Below are 22,815 nucleotides of genomic sequence, written 5' to 3'. Positions count from 1 at the left end.
GAATACCTCTGGGCGGTGCTCTAGGGGTGTGTCTGTGTAGATTTGTTCCTGTGCTATAGCAGGGAGTTTCTTGAGCAGATGGTATAGTTTCTGAGGTACTCCTCAGTGGGATTGGAGGATAGTGGCTTGTAGAATGTGGTGTTAACATCTTTACTCTCAAAAATAGTGTCATGGGATCTTTAATGATTATGAGTGACCAGGTTGCCTTGCTTTTACAACACGTCTCCTTTACAATTGGTCTTGGTTCATGACTAAGGTTACTAGGCACTATGATAATAAAAATAATAATGAGTGTCTGAAAGATGAGGTAATACACGTAAGAGAACTCTCCTGATTTGCTACTTACTTTCTCTTTGAACTTTTATATTCTATTATTTTCTAACTGTAACATTCAAATGCTTTTAGAGTTACCTAGGAAGCCTTGTTGCCAAGAAGAAGCCAAGTTTTCCTTAGCTGAAAAATCTCCTATTGATTTCAGAATTTTGCCCTGCTAAAATGTGATCATCCCCACACACAAAAGGACTGGAAATCTTGCAAGTGTAGATTTTACCATAGTATTTATAGGATTTCATGCTTTCAGTCCAGTAAAAATAATTGTGAGAATGTTTTTTCTCACAGTAGTTTGATTGGTATTAGAAAGTGTAGAGGTGTGTGAAAAGGTCAACATTAAAACAAAACACACACACAACCAAACTTCTGCTTTGAATCTCAAAGGTCAAAATTGTAGAGGGGTGAAGATTACATACATGTCAACTGTCCCTTTTTATTGTTTTAGCAATATATTTGCCTTTTCCATCCTGTGTCCCCCTAAAAGCTGTTATGTTTATTTGTCCTTGCTCTGTTTGTAAAGCATTAGGGGAGGGATGTAATAGTGTGGCCATCCAGTCAATATGGTGTTCCTTAAGTGGAATTTATAGATGATCACTATCTCTGAATATCAGGTTAAATCTGTTATTTTATCTCAAAAATATCCCCAGAATATAAGACAAATGCCCCTCTCTGGCAATCAGAATATAGTTGTGATGAACGTAGAAGAGCGGGAGCAGCATCTTTCCAACATGCTCCTGCTATTTTTGGTCACTTTGGAATCCCTCTGCTCCCACTCCACAGGTCAGAGCTTGGCAGTCATGGGTATGCCAGGGAAGAAGAAGAAAGCACCAAACATCATGGTATTATCCTCTCTCAGCCTTATGATAGTGGAATGATTATCAGCACAGAAGTTAATGCTGCTCATAGTGTGGTAGCATCGGGGTCTTGTCCATGGGTTTGCAGAGTGATGTATTACTGCTGTGGTGGGAGGTGGCCAATGACAGCATGGTTCCTTTGCCACAAAGAATGAGGAGCCATGCCTGCAGATCACTACAGAGGGAAAGCTTCCTTGTGGAACATTTGGAATCCAGATTGTTGTGAGTAAAGTTTCCCAAAGGTCCCCAAGCTCTGAGGGTTTGGAGATCATACCTTCCTTCCTGTCCTGCTGTTCCCTGAGAGGAGCTTTAGTTTTCTTGCCCTCCTTACCCTTTTGCAAACAAAAACAAACAAACAAAATTAAATAAATATGCAGGAGAGGAATAATGCTTCTTTCCATTATTGGCTACAATAGAAGAGTTGTGTAACAGAGATCCCAAAATATCCAAACTTAACCTCTTTCTCCCCACCCTCTCAAACTATGCAGGCTCTTGAGGATTTTTACAGCACTATATAAAAGCCTGAATGGTTCTAAGTTTCTGCCACTCATACACATGTTGAGTAGAATCTTACTCGGTGAATAGGCCTACTGAAATCACTGACATCACTTATGGAATAAGTTACCAAGTGTAAGGGGGTGGATCAGGCCTGTATGAACCAAATCTTTAGTGGTAATTTTTTTAATATAAATTGATTTTTATTATTGTAACTTTTCATCTTTATTTTACTAGCTCTTGGTCTTTCAGAGTACTTTCACTTACAGTAAATTTTGTATCTATTACAAGTTAGGGTAACCATATTCAAACATTTAAAAAAGAGGACACTCCACGGGAAACTGTGAACTTGGGTAGCTCAGTGGTTAGCTAGTAGTACTGCCAACACCATGTGTTTAAAAATCACAAGTCAAGCCTAGAAAATTATAAGATTGGCTTGAAAATTTTCAAAAATAAAAAATTTGGGGTTCTTTTCTTTGTTTTCTGGTTTCTGAGCCATAGGGTACACTCAGCTCATGCTTTCATGCATTTCTTTGCAACCATGAGGACTAGAACACTTTTTTTTCTATGAAAGCCGAGACCCCTGTATAATCACTTGATTCCAGGGACTAGCGCTTTAAAGAAACACTAAATATCAGGAGATTTAGCTACAATGGCATGTTTATTTGAAAGTCCCTGTTTAATCCTTTTGACAAGTGACAATGTTGGTGGACGAAGTATTATACAGTATCAGGATAACAATGATCACTAGAGTTAAGATTGCATAAAGTTTTCTATTTGATTCCCGCTGTTTGCAGCTGCATTTTATTTCTGAAATATTCAGTTCTACACTTGGTCTCTGCTCAAAGATAACTTATTTATTTTGAGGGAAAACCAGCTCAAACATTTTTGACCATGGGTAGGGTTGCCAGCTTTCTGATTGCACAAAACTGAACACCCTTGCCCCCCCTTCTCCGAGGCTCCACCACCGCTCACTCCATCCCCCTCCCTCTGTCGCTTGCTCTCCCCCACCCTGACTCACTTGCTCATTTTCACCAGGCTGGGGCAGGGGGTTGGGGTGAGGGCATTGGCTGGAGGTGCGGGCTCTGGAGATGAGGGGTTTGGGTTGCAGGAGGGGACTCCAGGCTGGGGCTGAGGGGTTCAGAGTGCGGGAGGAGGCTGTGGGCTGGGGCAGGGGTTTAGGACGTGGGAGTGGGTACGTGGTGTGGGCTCTGGGAGGGAGTTTGGGTGTGGGAGGGGGCTCAGGGCTGAGACAGGGAGTTGGGTTGCAGGAAGGGTTTTGGGGTGTGAGCTCCGGATGGCGCTCACCTCAGGTAGCTACCTGCAAGCGGCGACATGACCCTTGGCTCCCTAAGTGGAGGCCCGGCCAGGCGACTCTGCCTGCTGCCTCTGCCCTCAGGCGCTGCCCCTGCAATTCCCATCTGCCACGGTTCCTGACGAAGGGGAGGTGTGGAGCCGGTGCTCAGGGTGGGGGGGGGACAGTGCACAGACCCCTGTGGCCCTTTCTCCACCTGGGAGCCAAGGGACATGTCACCACTTCCGGGGAGCCATGCGGAGCCAGGTAGGAAGCCTGCCAAGTAGGAAGCCAGCCACGCCTACCAGATTTTTAATAGCCCAGTAAGTGGTGCTGACTGGAGCTGCCAGGTTCCCTTTTTGACTGGGCATTCCAGTTGAAAACTGGGTGGAAGAGAAACTCTGTTTCTGTTATCCAAAATTCGTGCAGCATTTTCTTGTTTTAAGATGCTGTTCAGTTGAAAATGCTGGGGGACTAGAGGGTGTCATTTGGTTTAGGAATAGCCCTCGTTAATTAGCAGTGCACTCCTTCTTTAAAAAACAAAGGTGTATATAAAAGGAAGACTTTTGCTGCACATGTATGGGTGGGTAATTTACCTGTGCAGTGGAAAATCTAGTCAGATATGTTCCTGCAAATTGACAGGACAGGGCCTGATTGAAAACCAGTATTTTAGATGTTAGACTTTAAAAAGAAATAGAGAAAGAAATGCCCAGAAATCCCTGAATTAAAAAACGACCACTGTAGGACCAGATCAAACTTATATTGAAGTACGAGTGTGGGATTGTTTCCACTAAATCCATTGGAAGTTGGATCAAGATGGTAATACTAAAAAAAAAAAAAATACCAAGGGTCCGACTTAAAGTAACAAAAGGAAGGATTTCAGAATTTGGTCTGCCTCTCCCTTTATCCCATTGTTCTTAGGCTTGAATATATATGCTGGTTATTATTTTTTATGTATTTATACAGAGCCATCAGTGTGCTACATGCTTTAAAGACAAGTATGAAAGCAAGGTCCCTTTCCTGAAGAACTTAGAATGATCATCACACAATTCTGTAAACACCATGCAATAGCTAGTCACAAAGGGGAAAGTTGTTTGTTTTGTCTTTGTTTTGTTAAAGTCAGACCCTTGAACATTGACATTGTTGGGTTTTTTTTAATACAAAAAACAAAAAAAGTTAAAATGACAATTTGACCTCCAGCTTGGACTTCCCCTGAACAGCTTGTGAGAGGCATGTGTGGACCATCTGTCTTGTCTCTTTGAAAAGAAAGAATTAATTCTAGTAAAAGAATCCTTTAGTACCAAAGCTTGAAAACAACTCGTGAGTCCATAGCCATTAAAAGGGAGAGAAACATTCAAATAGAATACTGTACTGTACTCCCATAAGAATGTAGGGAGTGACATTTTTTCCAGTTAAATAAACATTTGTTGGACAGGAATACTTTCCTACTGTCTTTAAAGCTCTTTTGCATATAGAGAGATTATTTTAAAAGCTGTAAGCAAAATTAATTTCCCACCCAAAATATCTTGCCATGATTTGTATAATTGTTTTTAATGTTATGGCAGTGCCTGCAGGCCCCAATCAGGTTCAGGATCCCATCATGGTAAGCCCTGTAAAAACACATAGGGCTTGTCTATGTGGAGCAGCAATGTGCACTACAGGGGTGTGATTTCTAAAACGTACTAAGATGTTGCACACATATTAGTCCATGTAGACCCTGCTGTTGCACACTAAAAGTTTCCTAATGCACTTAAACATAGTGCTGTTTCAAACAGAACTATATTTAAGTGTGGGAGAGAATGTTTAGTGTGCACCAGAAATGTCTACACAGAGAATTAGTGCACAGCATGTTAATGCGCTTTAGAAATTACATCCCTGTAGTGAGCATTGCTGCTCCGTGTAGGCATGGATGGACTCAGAGGATGGTTTGGGATAACTGTTCCTCCTCATTAAAGCCCTTAGAGTCTCGCAGGCCTCAGTTCTCTCCATCACATTATTCAACATCTGTATCAAGCTAGTGAGAGGGCAACTGCAAGAACACACTTTAAAATGCCATCAATATACAGATGACATCGAGATCTAAATCTCCTTTACATCAACTACATTCTCTCACACATGCACACAGTGAACTCCTGGCTTTGTTTAAGTCAATGGCAAAACTCCCATTGACTTCAATAGGATCAGGATTTCACCCACACCAATGTAAACTATTTCTCTCACCAGGGAAGGAAAGGTGGGAGGGGGGGATATGTTTAGGGTTTTCATTCATTCTTGCACTTTGCTGCTGCTGTTCAAAGTTGCCTTTTTGTATTCTACAGCTATCCCTTAGCAGTTCTATTGATTATATGTATCCAAAAGGTGTCTTGTTAGTGTCGTGTCCCTGCATAATCCTTTTCTGTGTGGCTAAAATGACAGTAAGATGAAGACTAGCAGTTATATTCCTTCCCCATCTAGAAGAGTTTTCTAGGAATAGATAATGAATACATTATCTATTGAATACATTATCTATTGAATACAAGTATCCATTGAACGTTTTATACTTCTGAATGCTAGTTCCTGACACAAAAATTAAATTTTTCTCCATTATTTGTAACCATGAAGAACTGAAATATTTCTTTGTATAGAGTGCTGTATTGGCTGAACCTTTATACGTGCTCTCCAGGATGTAAATAAAAATGGATTTTTGACAACAGTGCTTGGCACATAACAGTCTATCTTTGTGACTGAAAATCTCTTCTAATGTATCACACTCACCAGTCTTAGGGGCGCAAACAGAATCCATTTAGACTAGATATGGAAATTCAGTCTCAGGTTTAATTGTTTGCTAATAAATTATTTCAAAGGCATGAGCAGGAGGGAGTTGGATACTTGTCTGACATTGGCTTTGCCTTAGCTAGTGAATACTTTTCATCAGCAGGCAGCTTGAGTTCCTTGCCTGGTGTAAACCGATTAGTATGTAATGCAGGATTATTTGTATAATTTGCATAGTGTTTATTTCACTAAATAAAGAAACTTTCTGATTTTAAATGTTAATTGTTTTATCAAAAGATACCTTGACCTAAAATTACATTATCCTTTTTTCATTTCATTTTGGATTCTTATAACATTTTTTCAAAGGGGAAAAGGGGTAGTGATAGGTTAGCTGATATGCCATAGGTTTGTTGATGTAAAACTTCAGTCAACATGTCTATTGCTTTCCTAGTTTCTTTCTGTTAGATTTTTTTCTTTAATTTTTTCTGTTTAATTATATTTAGTATTACTATTAAATATATTATTTTCAGTGGTAAATCTCACGCTTCACTTTTAGGTGCAACAAGATACTATTGCAACCAGCAACTGCACTAGTGATTATAACAGTAGCATAAAAGAATGGGTGGTACAGTAGTGCGAAGCCCATGATATGCATAAATGTGGAGAATTTCACTATATCCAGTGAAATTTTGATTTCAAAACAAGAGATCATGATTACATTTGTCATCTCACAAATATAAACTTTTTTTTAAAGGCACCAAAACAGAGAGGCTGAACCTAAAGATTATGATATAAATGAAGTTCCTTTGGGTTCAAAGAATTTATGTCAATCTACTTACTCGAGATTCGGAACTGTGGATGGGGTAAATATTTTTTCTTTGTTTTAGCTCAAATTATTCAATATCGTTTATGTATTTATCATTAGGGCTTGCATCTGGTTTTGGTTTTGGAGGCATGTGTTGAATTGGCCTCCAGCATGGACCTATTGGACAAACTTAATAAAAGAATATTTAAATTCCATACCACTAAATTAACATTTCTTTTCCTTGTTTAAAGGCTACCTTCCTGGTTCCCTCTAAGATGTTTTTAGTGTTTTTCAAAGTCAGTCATGTTAGACTTCTTTCCCACCCTTCTGCTTTTGTACCCTTCCTGATTACTTATTGTTAAATTAAAAATAAGGAAAACAGAGTAAGAAAAATGAAAAAATGCTTATTTACAAATCTAACAAAATTATGGGATGCATGCAGGCATAAAAAGAAGCTAAATTTTCAGAAGTATATATTATAATACAGCAAATATTGCTTTAAAATATGTAGACCTGAATGTCTGTTGGCTTAAAAGGGGTTTAGTTTGGTTAAAATAATCAGGAATGGAGCTATGCCCATCTACACCAGCTCAGGATCTGGCACAGACAAAATAAAACTAAAATCCATTTCTTTCAGCAGTAAACAAAAAAATGTCTTTAATGAAATCCTATGCTTAGATATAACTTTATTAGAGCTTCCTTCTCCAGAAACCTTTAATCAACCATACCACCACTTCTAGGACGGGAGTCTAGTTAGCGTAGTTAGTACCCTCTTCTTCAGAACATGTTTTTTATTATTATTATTATTATTTATTATTATTATTTTTGTTATTATGAGTTAGTCTTTCAGGTTTAGATCCTCCTCTCAGTCCTCCACTCATAAGCCTGGCATCTACTGTCTCTCAATCTGCACACTCACAGTGATGAACCCCAGATTGCATTAACAGATCAAACTCCAAAATTAAAGGATGTGTTTTGAAACTGCATATTTTGTTATCCAAGATATGCAAGAACTCCAGCATGAAGTGTGGAATGTGTAGCTGATCACATGACATCATAACAATCAACTACAAGGCTGTGGTGGTGGTATGAAATATTAATTTGTACTTGATAATATGTCTGTGTTATTTGGGGTGAGTGAAATTTAGAACGTCTTTGGGTTTTAAATTCTTGGGTTTTACAATGGCATGGTAGATATGTATATTGTTGTCAGTATCCTAATTTTTTAAAAAAAGCAAAGGTTTTGGAATATAACCAGTGGAAACAAATTACAGTTACAGAAGGATCCATAATTTTTGTTTTCTGACTTTTATGTGTTTAAAAATCCAATCCTGCTCATGTTGAAATAAATGGCAAAACTCCTATAGACTTCAACGAGAGCAGGAACAGACCTTAAATTCTCAATCTTTATGTTGTAATAACATGTTTGAATTTACTTATGTCATCTTCACTTAAATTTTTATATAAATTTTAGTATTGGTATAATGTCTAAAAAGCAGCAGAATAGCATAGAAATATGTCTCAAAAGTAGCAATAAGCCTATAATAAGTTTAAAATTCTCTTGTAGAGGGAGCCAAATTCTTTGTTGTCCTGCACATGGGGCAATCATTTATACCCCTGCAAAATGGGTGCAAAATACTAACCATTGATACTGTTTTTCACTCACTGTGCACTAAGTGCAGGGCAACAGTTAGTTGGGCCCAGGGTAACTTGCTGTTGATGTATTGCAATCATAAAAGTTACCTTTTACTGAGAATTCTCTTTTAGGTATCAGGATTATGTTCTCATCTTATCCCATCAATGCCATCAAAAACCTGCCTGTTAGGAACCAACTGGACGATGAACCAACTGTCGAAGAGCTTAGCCTTGCCATAGATGGACTGCCCAGTGGAAAGGCCCCCAGAAAAGACTGAATACCCTTAGAGGTCATAAAATGTGGAAAACCTATTCTACTGCAACATCTTCATGATTTGCTCTACTTGTGCTGGAAAGAAGGCCAAGTACCACAAGAAACGAGAGACGACATTAGCAATCTCTATTTTAAAAAAAGGGAGACAGCAGTGACTGTAACAACTATCATGGCATTTCCCTTCTTAGCATTATGGAAAAAACCTTTGCCCGAGTTGTCCTGAACAGACTTCAGACCCTTGCAGACAGAGTCTGTCCCAAATCACAGTGCAGTTTTAGAGCTAAAAGGTGACATGATCTTCTCAGTGCGACAACTATAAGAGAAATGCAGAGAACAAAAAAAGCCCCTTTACGTGGCCTTCACTGATCTCACAAAGACTTTTGACCTTGTCAGTAGAAGCTAACTATTTGCATTTCTAGAAAAGATTGGATGCCCTCCAAGCATCCTTAAGCATGATTCGATCCTTACGTGAAAACATGTACGGCACCATTCAATACAACGGCTCAGTCTCTGAGGCTTTCCAAATTTATAGCAGAGTTAAGCAAGGCTGTGTACTTGCCCCAACTCTGTGATCTTCTTCTCCTTGCTATTCCTATATTTTGCATGACTCAGATCTAAAACCAAGACTTGGGAGACCCTTATCCAACACCTCCTCTTTGCTGATGACATAGCAGTGATAACCCACAAAGAAGCTCATCTCCAAAACCTTATGGACAGTTTTTCCAAAGCCTGCCAAGACTTTGGGCTTACCATAAGCCTAAAAAAGATGAACATAATGTGCCAAGGAGTTGAGGAAGCACTCTCCTGCAATATCAACAACTATGAAGTTGAAGTGGTGAACGCGTTCACACACCTGGGATCCACTATCGCAGTCAATCTTTCACTTGAAATGGAACTCAACATCTGCATTGGAAAAGCTGCCACAACAATGTCTAGACTGAGCAAGAGGGTATGGCAAAAGAACAAACTGACAGAACGCACAAAGATCTGTGTATTGTGCATGTGTTATCAGCATACATTTGTATGGGAGCAAGACGTGGACCTTACTCTCATCAGGAAAAGAGGCTCAAACGCTTTCATATGCGTTGCCTTCATTGAATCTTTGGAATCTTCTGGAGGGACAGAGTTACCAACACTGATGTGCTCAAGCAGGCCAGCATACCCAGCATGCAAACTCTCCTCAGACAGAGATGCTTCTGCTGGCTTGGGCATGTGTGCCGAATTAAATGATGGATGCATCCCAAAGGACATTCTTTTCAGTGAATTGGCATCTGGAAAAAGACCCAAAGGATGCCCAAAATTGCATTTCAAGGATGTGTGCAAGCGAGACCTTAAAGAAATGGACATGGACATTGACAACTGGGAAAATCACACTTAAGACTGCAGCCTTTGGAAACAAGAGTTTAACAAAGGTCTCCGGAGTTATAAGAGGAAGCTGTCCAGCTTAGCAAAGGAGAAAAGAGCTTGCAGAAGGCAGAGCACAAAGGGTCAAAACATCACCTTTAAATGTGACAGATGTGGCAGAGATTGTCTCTCTCGAGTGGGTTTCTTCAGCCACAGCCGTAATTGCCATAAAACCAACTGAGAAAATTCTTTACCTCTCAGGGGTGCATACCCATGGTCTCTCGAGACTGAAGGATGTCTACTACTAATCCTATTTAAACCTGGACATTCCCAAATACTAAATATGAGTCAATTAAATATGGTATTATCCTTCATCGTGAATCATTAAACATCTTATCACACTTGCCTATTAATAAAGAATATATCAGGAGTAGGCAATCTATGGCACGCGTGCCGAAGGCAGCACGCGAGCTGATTTTCAGTGGCACTCACGCTGCCCGGGTCCTGGCCTCCCATCCAGGGAGCTCTGCATTTTAATTGAATTTTAAATGAAGCTTCTTAAACATTTTAAAAACCTTATTTACTTTACATACAACAATAGTTTAGTTATGTATTATAGACTTATAGAAAGACCTTCTAAAAACATTAAATTGTATTGCTGGCACACGAAACTTTAAATTAGAGTGAATAAATGAAGACTCAGCACACAACTTCTGAAAGGTTGCTGATCCCTGGAATATATTCATAAGTACAGTAGACATGGTAAAAATGTGATGACCAAGCCTATTTGTGTCCAGCTTCTTCATTTATTCAAAACTGTGCAGTCTCTGGAAAAATTATGTGGAAGCCTGACTGAGATTTCATTGGAACTGGGTCCTGTCAATCCTATTGGATCAGTAAAATCCTCATCTGCAATGGAATTATTTAAATTTCCATACCGTGGAGAGGCATGAAAAGTTACAGAAGTACAGTACTTATAGCAATGGTGCACTGTTTTCATTTTGAGGAGGTCTTCCCATGTACCACACATTTCCTGTTCATCAAATTCCAGTAAAAGTGCTGTAATTTTTAAAAAGGAAAAACACTGCTGTTACATTCCACCAGGACCAGAGATTATTTTTCTAGTTTTTCTACAACAGTGGAAAATTGTTATGAACTAAACAGTTTGGTACAACACTTATTGTAGACTTGTGTGCAGTATATATATGCACTGGATTTTTTTTTTTTTAGTTATGAATGCTGACTGTTTTATAGGGTGTTTTGCCTTGGGGAGACCTGTCTTTCTTTTACTCTTAATTTGATTTACTACTAGCCATCCAAGGTTTTGATTTGGTAGTGAAGAGAGCAAAAAACTATTTTAAACCTCTTTCTGCCAGCTGTACTAGAAAGTATCTTATGGTGAATTGCATTGTGTATGACTTTATGAATTCCACTGTAGTTCAATTTCTTCACCTCCTACAAGGGAACAACTTAAATGTATATAACTGTAGATTAGAAAAACATGAATGTTGTAGAGCAATTCTCTATAACACAAGGGGGTGCACAAATACTTTTTTGTCAGTGGGATAAGAGATTTATTTTAACATATATTAGGTTGGTGTTTTAGTTGGAGATAGCTCAGTGCTCAGTGGAGGTAACTGTGCCAAGTGTGTGCCATGGCAACCAAAATACATTTCACCCTTCGGGGGGGAAGGTGTTTTCCATTGAAACACTTCCTTGTAGTTTAAAAAGCAGCCAACCTTATGATCCCAACTAAACAAAACTATGCTATAATTACCAGTGTTGTAATAACACATACTTCTGTCTGCATTCATCTACACAAATACTGCTAGACTGCATTCTTTGTCAATAGATGGGGACAGAATATTTGAGATTTTGATGACATTCTCATTGCACATTTAAGAAGCTGGCCATTACAGAATTCTCAGTTGTCTCCAGCAGATGGAACAGCTTCTTCAGCTTCTAGTTGATTACTAAGGCTTGGGCTTAGTGGGTCTGATGCTCTCCTCAGCATTCCCGGTGTATTCAGGTGATACGGCTACACAGCGTATAGTGAAGAAATTGGAGGCCAAGTCTAGGGGCAGGAGGAAGTGCTTGGGTTCAGGGACCTCATGCAGACCAGCATCGGGAAGTCCTTCTGCCTAATTGTGTAGAATCTCCCAGCATAGAGGAGTTTCCAGGAGACAACTTGGTTGTCAGAAGAGTGCCTCAGCTAGCAAGAATCATTATACCGGGGCCTCAGCCAGCCAGTTCCCCTCTTCAGATATTCCAGGCCAAATCCTTGCCCCATTGATTTCAACTGACAAAACTTCCACAGACCTCATTGGAGCCAGGATTTCAACTGCTGTCTCTCCTGTTTCATACTGGAGGTTTCTTGCACCACCATCCAGAAAATGGTCGAGACCCTTTGGATCTCCTGACAACATAGGCTCAGCTACTCCCTTTTCCTTTTCATGATGAGCACCCAGGCGCCCCTTCTCCACTGTAGTTTCTCCCCTGAAATGATGTCAAATAGGCTTGGCATTTGGAACAGCATGGATATGGATGTCTCCTTCCTCTCTTAATTCTCAAGCATGCTTTCTATGCTCATCACATCAAGCTCCTGATGACCTACTCCTTCCATGGCAGCTTCCAAAAAAGTCTCCAGAGTAGTGTGGGTTTGGCCTTCCCTCTCATATTCCATATCTGGGCAGAAATATAAGTCCAACCCCACTCTTTCATCTAGCACTATGCACAGCAGTCCCTAAATAGCTGAGGCTGATACTTGCTATAGGCAAGGTTCTTCCCCCCAACAGAAAAAACAGGCACTACTTACCCCTGCAGCAGGAAAACAGAGCTAGGACTATAGCTGTATGGAATTTCTAAATGCAGCACACTTGGCTTTTAAAGAAAGAGCTGCCTAGAAGATGAAAAAGGGAATCAAAGAGAAACAATCAGACCTTTCCTTTCAGTATCTCTAAGAGGAGGGGGTTTTCTGTTCAGGGAGGAGTGAAACTGAAGTGTTCACACTGGTATAGAAGAACTTGAAGAAATAAAATTAACAGTTACTAAGTTTTCACTTAAATTCATCATGTGAGACTCTAAAGAGAGCATTATATAGAAGATGCAGTTGAGAGGAACACTCCCTTGATGAAGGCTGTGTGAAAGCACAACGTAATAAGTATTATAAGACTCTGTATTAAGTGTTAGAATATATTTTACTTTTGCTTCCATATCACAACTAAGTTGTATTTTTCATGGTAGATATGCAACATCTGATGTATGTATTCCAGTGATTATCTTAATGGAATCTGTTTGTTTCCCTACTAATGATGCTGAGACTAGGCCAAGGTATTGATTTTAGATGTGATAGGCCATTATCACGGCATACATTTCCATTAACAATTTCACTGCGGTACCATACTTCAAAATAGTATGGTACATGAGGTTAAAAAGTCCCAAATGCTAAACAGACATTAGTTTGCTGATTGAATATAGCGATGACCAGGCAGAATTGTATAGTGTGCATTATTACTTCTAACTCTTGAATTAAACAATGAATTTTAAAGAAATAAACTTGAAATTTCAATTAAGATGCTGTCATTTTATTTAATAGATGTTCGTGCAAATATCAATACAACTGAACACTTATGTAAAGAATGCATTATCACTGAACATTTTCCCTATGTTTTAGCCAATTACAAATGAAACTGGGAATACAAGTACAATTTCTCTGTATTTTTATTGAACTACTGGGAGCTGATTAAGATGAGATTTTAGACATTTTTCTGCACTTTTATGAATAATATGGTGGTGTATCTTACTTTTTTATGTTTGTTATAAGATCACCTATTCATGTAGCTGATTTGAATGAAATCTCATTTGGTAAAATGTAAGAGAGGGCTTTCTTAAAGTATATAAAACAATAACAATGCCATTCCGAGGAAAAAATCAGAATGAAAAAAGTTAACGGGCAGACTGACTGTCAGTTTGTCCCTTATTGAATAAGTCTTTGTTTAACAAGGCTTTTTTGACCATTTTAATAAAATGATAAGCAAATGTGACCAGCTTGTACTCTCTCTTCTCCCCTATTTATACAATGAAAAAAAAAAGATCTTTGCAAACTTATTAAAATGTTGGTCCCATGAAGTAAAATAGGTTGAGATTTATGTCTTGAATATCCTTGAATACTTGTACAAAGGATGCATTTCAATAATAAAATGTACAGCCCTTTTCCAGCACTACTATAAGCTCTGTGACCTTGCTCTGAACATAGTTAAATTATACTTGCATCTTATGAATATGAGAGTTTACACCATTGGCACTTCTTACAGTTTACAGATAGCACTTTTCCTACAGCAAGAAACCTGCCAGAGGTTAAACCTAGCTATTGCCTATGTATAGAGCACTATTTTTAGACCTCCTAGCCAGAGCTAAACATTGTGCAACAGTTGCAAAGCAAAATAGGGCTATGATGTATAGCATCCATCATAATAATTAATTAACAAGCAACAAACAATTGTACAGTATCTCAGACTGAAAATAGCCAATATACTGAAAACTGTTTTTTCCCCTTTCCCAGTATTTCTCCTTTTATGCTATTTTCCAGACATGGATCACCACATACCAGGATCATTTGTCTCAACCGTATACAAATAAAGGATATAGGGAAATAGAGATTCGTAAGTCCATGCTGAATGAAGATAATTTTGAAGATGGTGTTATTGACAGGTATAATTAATATTTATCGTGTACACTATAGAATTTTGTATTGGACCATTCATATAGGAATTTCACTACAGAGAATGATAACATAAGACCATTTCCACCCTGTCCCCGACATCCACATGCCAAGGGAAATCTCCATGTCCAGGTCTTCCCTTCCCCATGCCAGCACCAGACCCCTGTCCTAGGATCATGTAGAGGGTCCTTTGTGGGATTGGCAATCCATGGATAAGAGGAGAGTGGGATGGAGCCTGAAGGAATGTACTCATCTGTAACACCGACAGACCCCAGTCGTTGGCAGGTGGGCGGGCTCGAACCTGGGGCCTCTGGAGTTAACTGTATGAGTTTCTACTGCATGAGCTAAAAGCCACGTGGCCCTTAGCTAAGGCTGTAAAGCAGACTCATTAATCTCTCTCTAAGTGGTCTCGGTGCCACTAGATGGGACAGAATACTACATACAGAAGGTGTGTGGGTTACACATCCTCCCATCAAACCTCAGGAAATCTACTCCAGAATTAAAGTTTTATTAACTTTTGAGTTGAAACTTCTCCATGCTGTGGATCCCCTCTTTTGAGGTTGGGTTCCAGAAGTGGGCTCCAACTGTCATGTGTCCTTTTCCAGCTAACAAAGTAGGACCCCTACAATCTAATAAATACTTGAGATGGCTGTATACATTCTAGCCCATAGATGGCAGTGGTAAACATACATACAAGCTATAATTTCTGTGCTAACATTTGCACCAGCTTCTGCTATGCTATGAACAGCATAATGGCCAACAAGGGTCAGGCTAGAGACTCTTGCCTATATGCTCGGGGTATTACTGATCGCCATATTTGGGGTCAGGAAGGAATTTTCCTCCAGGGTAGATTGGCTGAGCCTCTGGAGGTTTTTCGCCTTCCTCCGCAGCATGGGGCAGGGATCACTAGCAGGAGGGTCTCAGCCGATTGAAGTCACTAAAACACAGGATTGGGGACTTCAACGGTAGAGTCCAGGGAAGGGTCTTGCGGCCTGCAGCATGCAGGGGGTCAGACCAGATGATCATAATGGTCCCTTCTGACCTTAATGTCTATGAGTCTATGAGTCTATGATTTAATCATAGGTGAAAAATATATGTAAAAAAATTAGTACAAAGCTATTTTTTTCCCCCGCGAATCTGGGGAAAATGTGCTATTTGCCAGTTTAATGACCTATGCAAATGTTTTTCACAGCTCTGAGATGGTTCTTTTTAAGTGTTGACCATTCAAACCTTGCTTCTACCAGGTTGCATAGAATAAGTTTGAAAAATTGAACTACTTATGATTATGCTAATTTTCTGAAAATCATTTTTTCTTTTGCAGGGAGACTGGGATGCCCAAAACAGGAGTTGGAGCTGTATTGCCAAGACACCCTTCAGATCACTTTCAAATGTTAGTAATCCTCTCCAAAAAACAGCCAATAGTGATGTGCTGTTTAGGGATAAATTATATTTGTTCTCTGTGGCTTGTAGAGTGTCGAGTGTCTGGGTATGGAAAGATCCCTAAAACATTGTTTTTACATTAGCTAATTGAGAATTACTTCTTGAATTATTGTATTTAGTTCAGACATAATATGTATGGTTTTCACTCCCAGCATAGCTAGTGACTCAAGTAACCTTATTTATGGTAGTAATAGTATATTGATAAAATAATTACACTAATTTTAATCTAAGAAAAAAGAGCAATGCATACAATACACAGGGCTGTAGTACTGCCTATTATTAAGGTTGCCTGACACTTTCTATTATAAGACCCTGTTTTCTGTTACCCAAATGTTTGCCAAACGTTAATAATGTGAGATGAATGTTTTTATGCTCGGTGTCTGCTTCAGGATGATTTTTTTTAATTTCAGCCAAAACAATTCAACTGTTTCTGAAAATGAGGTTGGAGGAAAAAATGTCATTTTTCAATGTTAAAAACTAGGCACCTAATTACCTTTTATGATTTTGGCCTAGAGTACAAAATGTAGCCTGCAGGGAAAAAGTATCATCTCACTTTGCTGGTCTGTGCCCTCCCAATATGACCCCTTGTATGCAGATGAACAGTTAGGGTCATCTAAACAATTGTAATTCTGCTTCTGTAGTGCCATGAGAATAACCAGAATCTCTGATGCAATTTTATGCATCCATTACAAAGATTAATTTAAGTAATCACAAAATATCAATACCTTACTCTGAATCATATAGGGTTAGGCAGACTGTGGGTTGCATCTTATCCCATTTTTCATTTACCTCCATATCTTTAATTATTCTTTCCTTCAAAATTTGTCCTTGCATATTGTGGTCAGACTAATTGGTCTGTAGTTGCTTGGATTGCATTTTTTCCCTTTCTTAAATATAGGTGTTATGTTTACTATTCTCCAGTCATACAGTACTACTTCTGATTTGATATATTTATTAAAAATCCTTGCTATCGGACGTGCAATTTCATGTACCAGTTCTTTCAGTATTCTGGGAGGGGGATTATCTGCTCCCCATCCCCTCTGACCCACAATTTGACTGCATTAAACTCTGTGAATTTAGCTTCTGCCTTGAATGTGGTAATTTCCATTTCTATACACTCATGATCATTAGCCATTGTGCCTTTGCCCCCATGTTCTAGGTTATCATCCTTATTGGAAACTGAGCCAAAGTATTCATTTAGGCTAAGGACATGGCATTTATGACACTTACATAGAAAGTGCAAAGCTTAATGTGGTAATCAAGCATCAGGCTTAGGATTGGAGTCATGTGCTTATGAAACCAGTTATAAAACCAATGCTCTGTGGTTCACTTTTTCAATACTTCACAAGTACAAGCTGTACAAGTATAGTGTCTGCTCCAAATATAAGATGAGGAGTAAGGATTAAAATCTGATGGAGATACAGAGAGAGAGAGTTGAAGTCGTCGTGTATTTGCATACCATATTTTGGGGTGTTTATTGTAAAGGAGAACTTCAGCTTAAAATGTCAGTTTGTGATTTTAAAAAATTACAATATTCCTTAAGGGTTTTCATGCTGAAATGAGTGATACAGTGATATAACTACAGATTAATGAAGATTTTACCTGGGATAGCTTCTGATTTGGAAAAGACATCATGGTTATCAAACATGGAATTTTCTTTAACTCTTAAGTTTTGTTTAAAAGATATAATTGGAAGTTATTCTTGATTTAACAATGTTAAATTAAAAGTAAAATGTGAAATCAGCCTCTGCTGCCTCAGGGTTAAGTACTGGGGAAACTGGATGCCTGGCAATATAAGTCTGAGTATTATAAATGAGAGGTTTGATGTAAGCATAGGATAGAGATTTTGAAACCCAAAGGAACAAGGCAAGTGATCCCAAGAGTAAAGGCAGTGGAGCAGTTCATCGTATCCATAGGGCCAAAGCATTTTATTACAAGATCTGTTGGGGTGGACACGAGGACCATGCAGGAGAAGGTGATCTGTCTGGGAGGAGGAAAGGGGTAATAGTTTTAGGAGTTTCCATATGTTATAACATTAAAATATTCAAACTGTAATCAAGGAAATAGAGATACAGTTGGGTTATAATTATCTCAGATTCCAATCCTCCATGTAATTTTTTTATAACTTTAAGATGTCTCTCATTTACCATACAGATAGATGCATACAGACAGAATGCTAATTATGGTAAAAACACTTTAATTCCACAGTGTTTCAGAATCTGCTCTCTTGAATGTAGATTTTTTTTTTTCTTTTTTGCTTCTCACCGACTGTGTAGCTGTTAAAATTAAATGCCAACTTAAAAAAGACAATGCATAAGAATGAGTTTGCTCAATGGACTGAAAAGGAGTGCTTCATATTATGTGGGAAAGATGTAATCATAATATACATTTCAACATCAAATTAACCCTTATGGAAAAATGATACTTTTATAGTAATACTTGAAGTATTCCACTTGCTTGTAAAAAAGAATATTTTGGAAAATTTCCAGACAATGTCAAAGGTGACCTCTAACATTCTATATGACTAACTATAATATTCAGTGATTGCTCTGTCTTTCTATGTTTCTTTGTGCTCTTAAAGTTTGATCTTATTCAGACAAGTGCAGTGTCAGTCACATCACATTTTTCTTGTTGGTATTCAGCGATCCAAAAAAATTGGATTACAGATAGGGTTCATAAAAAGTTATTTATTATTATTTTAAGGTATTTTTTAAAAAAAGGAGCTAAGTATTTAAATTTAGATTTCCAATCTACTGTTGCCCATACTCAAGATAGGTGTGCAAATGCTTGATGTATGTACACGTAGCTAAGTACGTGTAGACCAGATAGACTGCTTTCATGGTAGCAGCTCTGTGTCAGGGAGGTGGGTGCAAAGTGCAGACGAGACCTCCTCTGTATTGAGTTTCAGTCAATTTTGCTTACTGAAGATTTTGAAGTGTTTGAAGAACTTCAGGCTCTGACCTATAATTTGGTTACATGCCCTGTATATCTGGTTAAATCTAATGGGTAGACATTGATCCATTAGTGGTAGAGATAATCTGTGCATCCTAGGGAGTGCAATGTGCCAGGATCTCTTAAACAAGCAATTGTTATGTCCTTGGTCAAGAAATCATCTATTGATGTTGCTAACTTATCATTAAGTGCCCTTTCTCTAACCTTTCTATTTTGGGGAAGGTTATTGAGAAGACTGTGGCAAAGCAGTGCTGTAGTACTCGGAATCCTCACATACCCAGTTCCCATTTTAACCTGTCTTGAAACCTGAATATGGAACAGCAGCACCCCAATCATCTCTGTTAATGATCTGCTCATGGCATCTGTTTTGTACCATTGACCATGACATTTGGTTGACGCAAATTGATATAGACCCCGGCAGTGTTCCAGAATGGTACTTGACTGGCTGTGTTCCTTATTGTCTGAAAGGACTGAGAAAGTATTGTTGGATGATTGCTCTTCCGTATTGATGGTGCTCTCATGAGATGGATCAACGTCCTATTCTGTCACCCTTCTTCACTGTGTAGGCAAGTCACTAGGGATGATATTGTTTTCTTCTCAATGCATCAATATATTGATGGCTAGTGTTGACAGGTACTGATTTGGCCTATATACCTTTTTATTGTTTGCTTTCTGGCTACTTTGGAGCCCACTTCTGTGTTTGTATTCTGTCCTGATAGTTGAGATCAGCTGAGGTGTTGAAGCTAACAATTTGAGGGGGAAAAATTATTCAAGTGATTAGGATAGTGAGATACATAACATTTGCAAATGTTATAAACAAATTAGAAAGTAATGGATTAACTTAATAAACGGAAAATTTATTTTTCAGAAAATTTTGATTTTTAATCTGATTAGTATTGCTTTCAAGTATATTTTTCTCTGTACCGGCTATTATTAGACTTTACCTGATTTATTGTACTAGATTAAAACAGAGGGTGAAATGAAGTCCTTGTTGAAGTCAAAGGCCTCTTCTTATGTGTCAGTTCATTGAAAAAGAAGAACCTGAACTGGATTCTGGGTACAACTTTTTCTGTAAATCTGTATATGGTGAAGTGACTTTAAGTTGTTGTTGTGCTGTTCCTAGCCAATCACATTTGAAGAAGATCTAGGCCCAAATTTTGAAATTTGGATGCATGAAGCTAGAAACCTATATCCATGTTTAGGTACCTAAATCAGTGGCCTGATTTTTTCAGATATACTAAACATCCTGTGCTCCTATTGACTTCAGTGTGAGCTGTAGATTCTTCTTCGAGTGCTTGCTCATATCCATTCCATTAGGTGTGTGCGCGCCGCGTGCACGATCGTCGGAAGATTTTCTACCCTAGCAACACCGGCGGGTCGGCTGTGGAGCCCCCTAGAGTGGCGCCTTCATGGCGCTGAATATATACCCCAGCCGACCCGGCGCCCCCTCAGTTCCTTCTTACCGCCCCTGACGGTCGTTGGAACTGTGGAGCGCTGCTTAGCTGTTCTCCACTCTCCCTAGCTTTGTTGGTTATTAGCAGTTATAGTTATAGTGTTTATAGTTAAATAGTTAAATAGTTTTAAAAAAGTTGTTATAGTTGTTCTAAGTAGCTCAGGGGATTAAGGGGGTCGTCTCCCCCTTTCTTCCCCGGCCGCGGGGCCGGGCTCATGCCCAACGCTCCCGGCTTCAAGCAGTGCGCCTCCTGCGCGAAGCCTATGCCCACGAGCGACCCGCACGACTCCTGTCTGAAGTGCCTGGGAGAGTCCCACCAAACAGATAAGTGCAAGATCTGTAAGGCCTTCAGACCAAGGACCAAGAAGGAGCGGGACTTTCGGCTCAGGCAACTCCTGATGGAGGCGGCACTTAGCCCGGACACTCCCTCTACGGGCCAGACCCCGGCGCCTAGCACCTCGGTGCGCAGTGCACCGGCAGCACCGGCTTTGACGACCACGCGAGTGGCGTCAGACAAGCCTCCCCGGCACCGGACCTCGTCGGCACCGCAAGCAGTGCCTCGGCGCCGATCATTATCCCCGGGGCATAAAAAAGCCCATAAGACGGGGACGTCCGTGCCGAAGACGCCGGCTCCCCCAGTGCCGGGGGTAGAGCCGCGTCCGCCGGTGGAGCAAAGGAAACAGGTGCCTCCAGCACCGTCGACTCCGGCACCGAAGCCGTTGAGTCCGGTGCAGATAGCGTCTCCACCGAGGCCGGCGGTGATACAGTGCCTACCGTCGACTCCAGAGACCTTCGCGGCGGCGAGAGACTTAATAGCTCTCACGGAGCCGGCACCGCCTCAACCACCGGCACCGACTGCACCGCTGACTCGCCCGGTCCAGTCGAGGGGGAAACCTGCCTTGATGCGCCCTCCACAAGGACTGGAACCTCGGCACCGCTCCAGGTCCCGAAGCAGGTCCCCACGCCGCTCGCAGTCCCGGCACCGAATATCGTCTCGGCACCGGTCGTACTCGCGGCCAAGATCTTCTTCGCGGCACCGCTCTACGTCTCGGCACCGATATGATCGTCGGCACCGATCAACGTCGAGACGTAGCTCTCGGCACCGCTACGGTCGACGCTCGACGTCGAGAGGCCGCTCCCGGCACCGGGCATACTCCAGGTCCTCGTCGAGGTCCAGATCCGACTCCCGGCACCGACGAGGTCATCGGCACCGGTCGCGGTCCCGGCACCGATCGCCGGCACCGCGTGGAGATAGAACATCCCCGGACCGGCACCGTGCGGCACCGCATCCCACGGGATTCGTCTCGACGCACTCGGCACCGCCATGGCCATCGAGATCGGTGTCCCGCTCCTCTGAGGAAGCATCGAGATCGGCATACCCCCCTCAGGGTCAAGCCGAGGAGCAGGACATAGGCCATTGGCAGGAGGTAGCAGAGGACCCTGCTCATGGCCCATCTCACTGGTCGTTCTGGACCCCGTGGGCGTACCATCAGGCGCAAGGGGCTCCAATTGCGTCGACCTCTCGCTCCGGTCACTCCGTCAGAGGGGCCCCGGAGTCCACCATCTCTCGGCCTCCGCCAGGGGGCATGGAGGCCTCTGGGTCCGCACCACCTGACACCCTGGACCCAGGCACAGGTGATGCTCCAGCCCAGGAACAGGGAGACCAGGACCAGCCCTTGGATCCTGTTCCACCGGAGGCATCTTCCTCTTCTTCTCCCGATGAGGCAGTGGCGGGCACATCGTGCACAGGCCCGCCTCCAATAGATCTTCGGGCTCACCAGGATCTTCTGCGCAGGATGGCCCGTAATATGGACCTGCAGGCGGAGGAGATAGTGGAGGTTCACGACCCGATCGTGAATATCCTTGGAGCGGATGCCCCATCGAGGGTAGCGTTACCCCTGATCCGCACGATTCAAATGAATGCGGATACGATATGGCAAACTCCTGCCTCTATCCCACCCACAGCGAGAGGGGTGGAAAGGAAATACTTTGTCCCGTCTAAGGACTATGGGTACTTGTATACCCACCCCCAACCGTGTTCACTGGTGGTGGAATCAGTGAACGCACGAGAGCGCCACGGCCAGCAGGCTGCAGCGCCTAAATCAAAAGAGGCTAAGCGGCTCGATTTGTTTGGCCGTAAGGTTTACTCAGCCGGAGGGCTACAACTTAGAGCAGCGAACCAACAGGCGCTGCTGAGCCGCTACAGTTTCAACTCCTGGAACTCTATGGGGAAGTTTAAGGAGCTGATTCCCCAAGAGTCCAGGGAAGAGTTTGGAGCCATGGTAGAGGAGGGCAAGAAGGTGGCTCGGACCTCCTTGCAGGCCTCCTTGGACATAGCAGACTCAGCTGCGAGGACCCTGGCTTCGGGTATCGCTATGCGTAGGATCTCCTGGCTTCAGGTCTCGGGTTTGCCTCCGGAGCTGCAGCAAACCCTACAGGATCTCCCCTTTGAGGGACACGGATTGTTC

At 41.2% G+C, this 22,815-nt stretch overlaps 1 protein-coding gene across 3 annotated transcripts in view; it reads left to right on the top strand.

Moving 5' to 3' along the window:
• Positions 1-22,815, top strand: part of CFAP95 (cilia and flagella associated protein 95) — a 62,002-nt gene that overhangs the window by 7,925 nt on the left and 31,262 nt on the right. For 2 of the 3 annotated variants that reach the window (XM_054031255.1, XM_054031257.1), the window contains exons 2-4: positions 6,479-6,587; positions 14,344-14,492; positions 15,824-15,892. In XM_054031255.1, coding sequence (XP_053887230.1) covers positions 6,479-6,587; positions 14,344-14,492; positions 15,824-15,892 — 327 coding nt within the window. The remainder of the gene's footprint in view (positions 1-6,478; positions 6,588-14,343; positions 14,493-15,823; positions 15,893-22,815) is intronic. The other variant, XM_054031256.1, reaches the window with a different exon arrangement.

This window comes from Malaclemys terrapin, chromosome 6 (assembly GCF_027887155.1).
Source record: "Malaclemys terrapin pileata isolate rMalTer1 chromosome 6, rMalTer1.hap1, whole genome shotgun sequence".
NCBI lineage: Eukaryota > Metazoa > Chordata > Testudines > Emydidae > Malaclemys > Malaclemys terrapin.
Note: the sequence above shows the minus strand (reverse complement) of the source record. Positions and strands in the feature narration are given on the sequence as shown.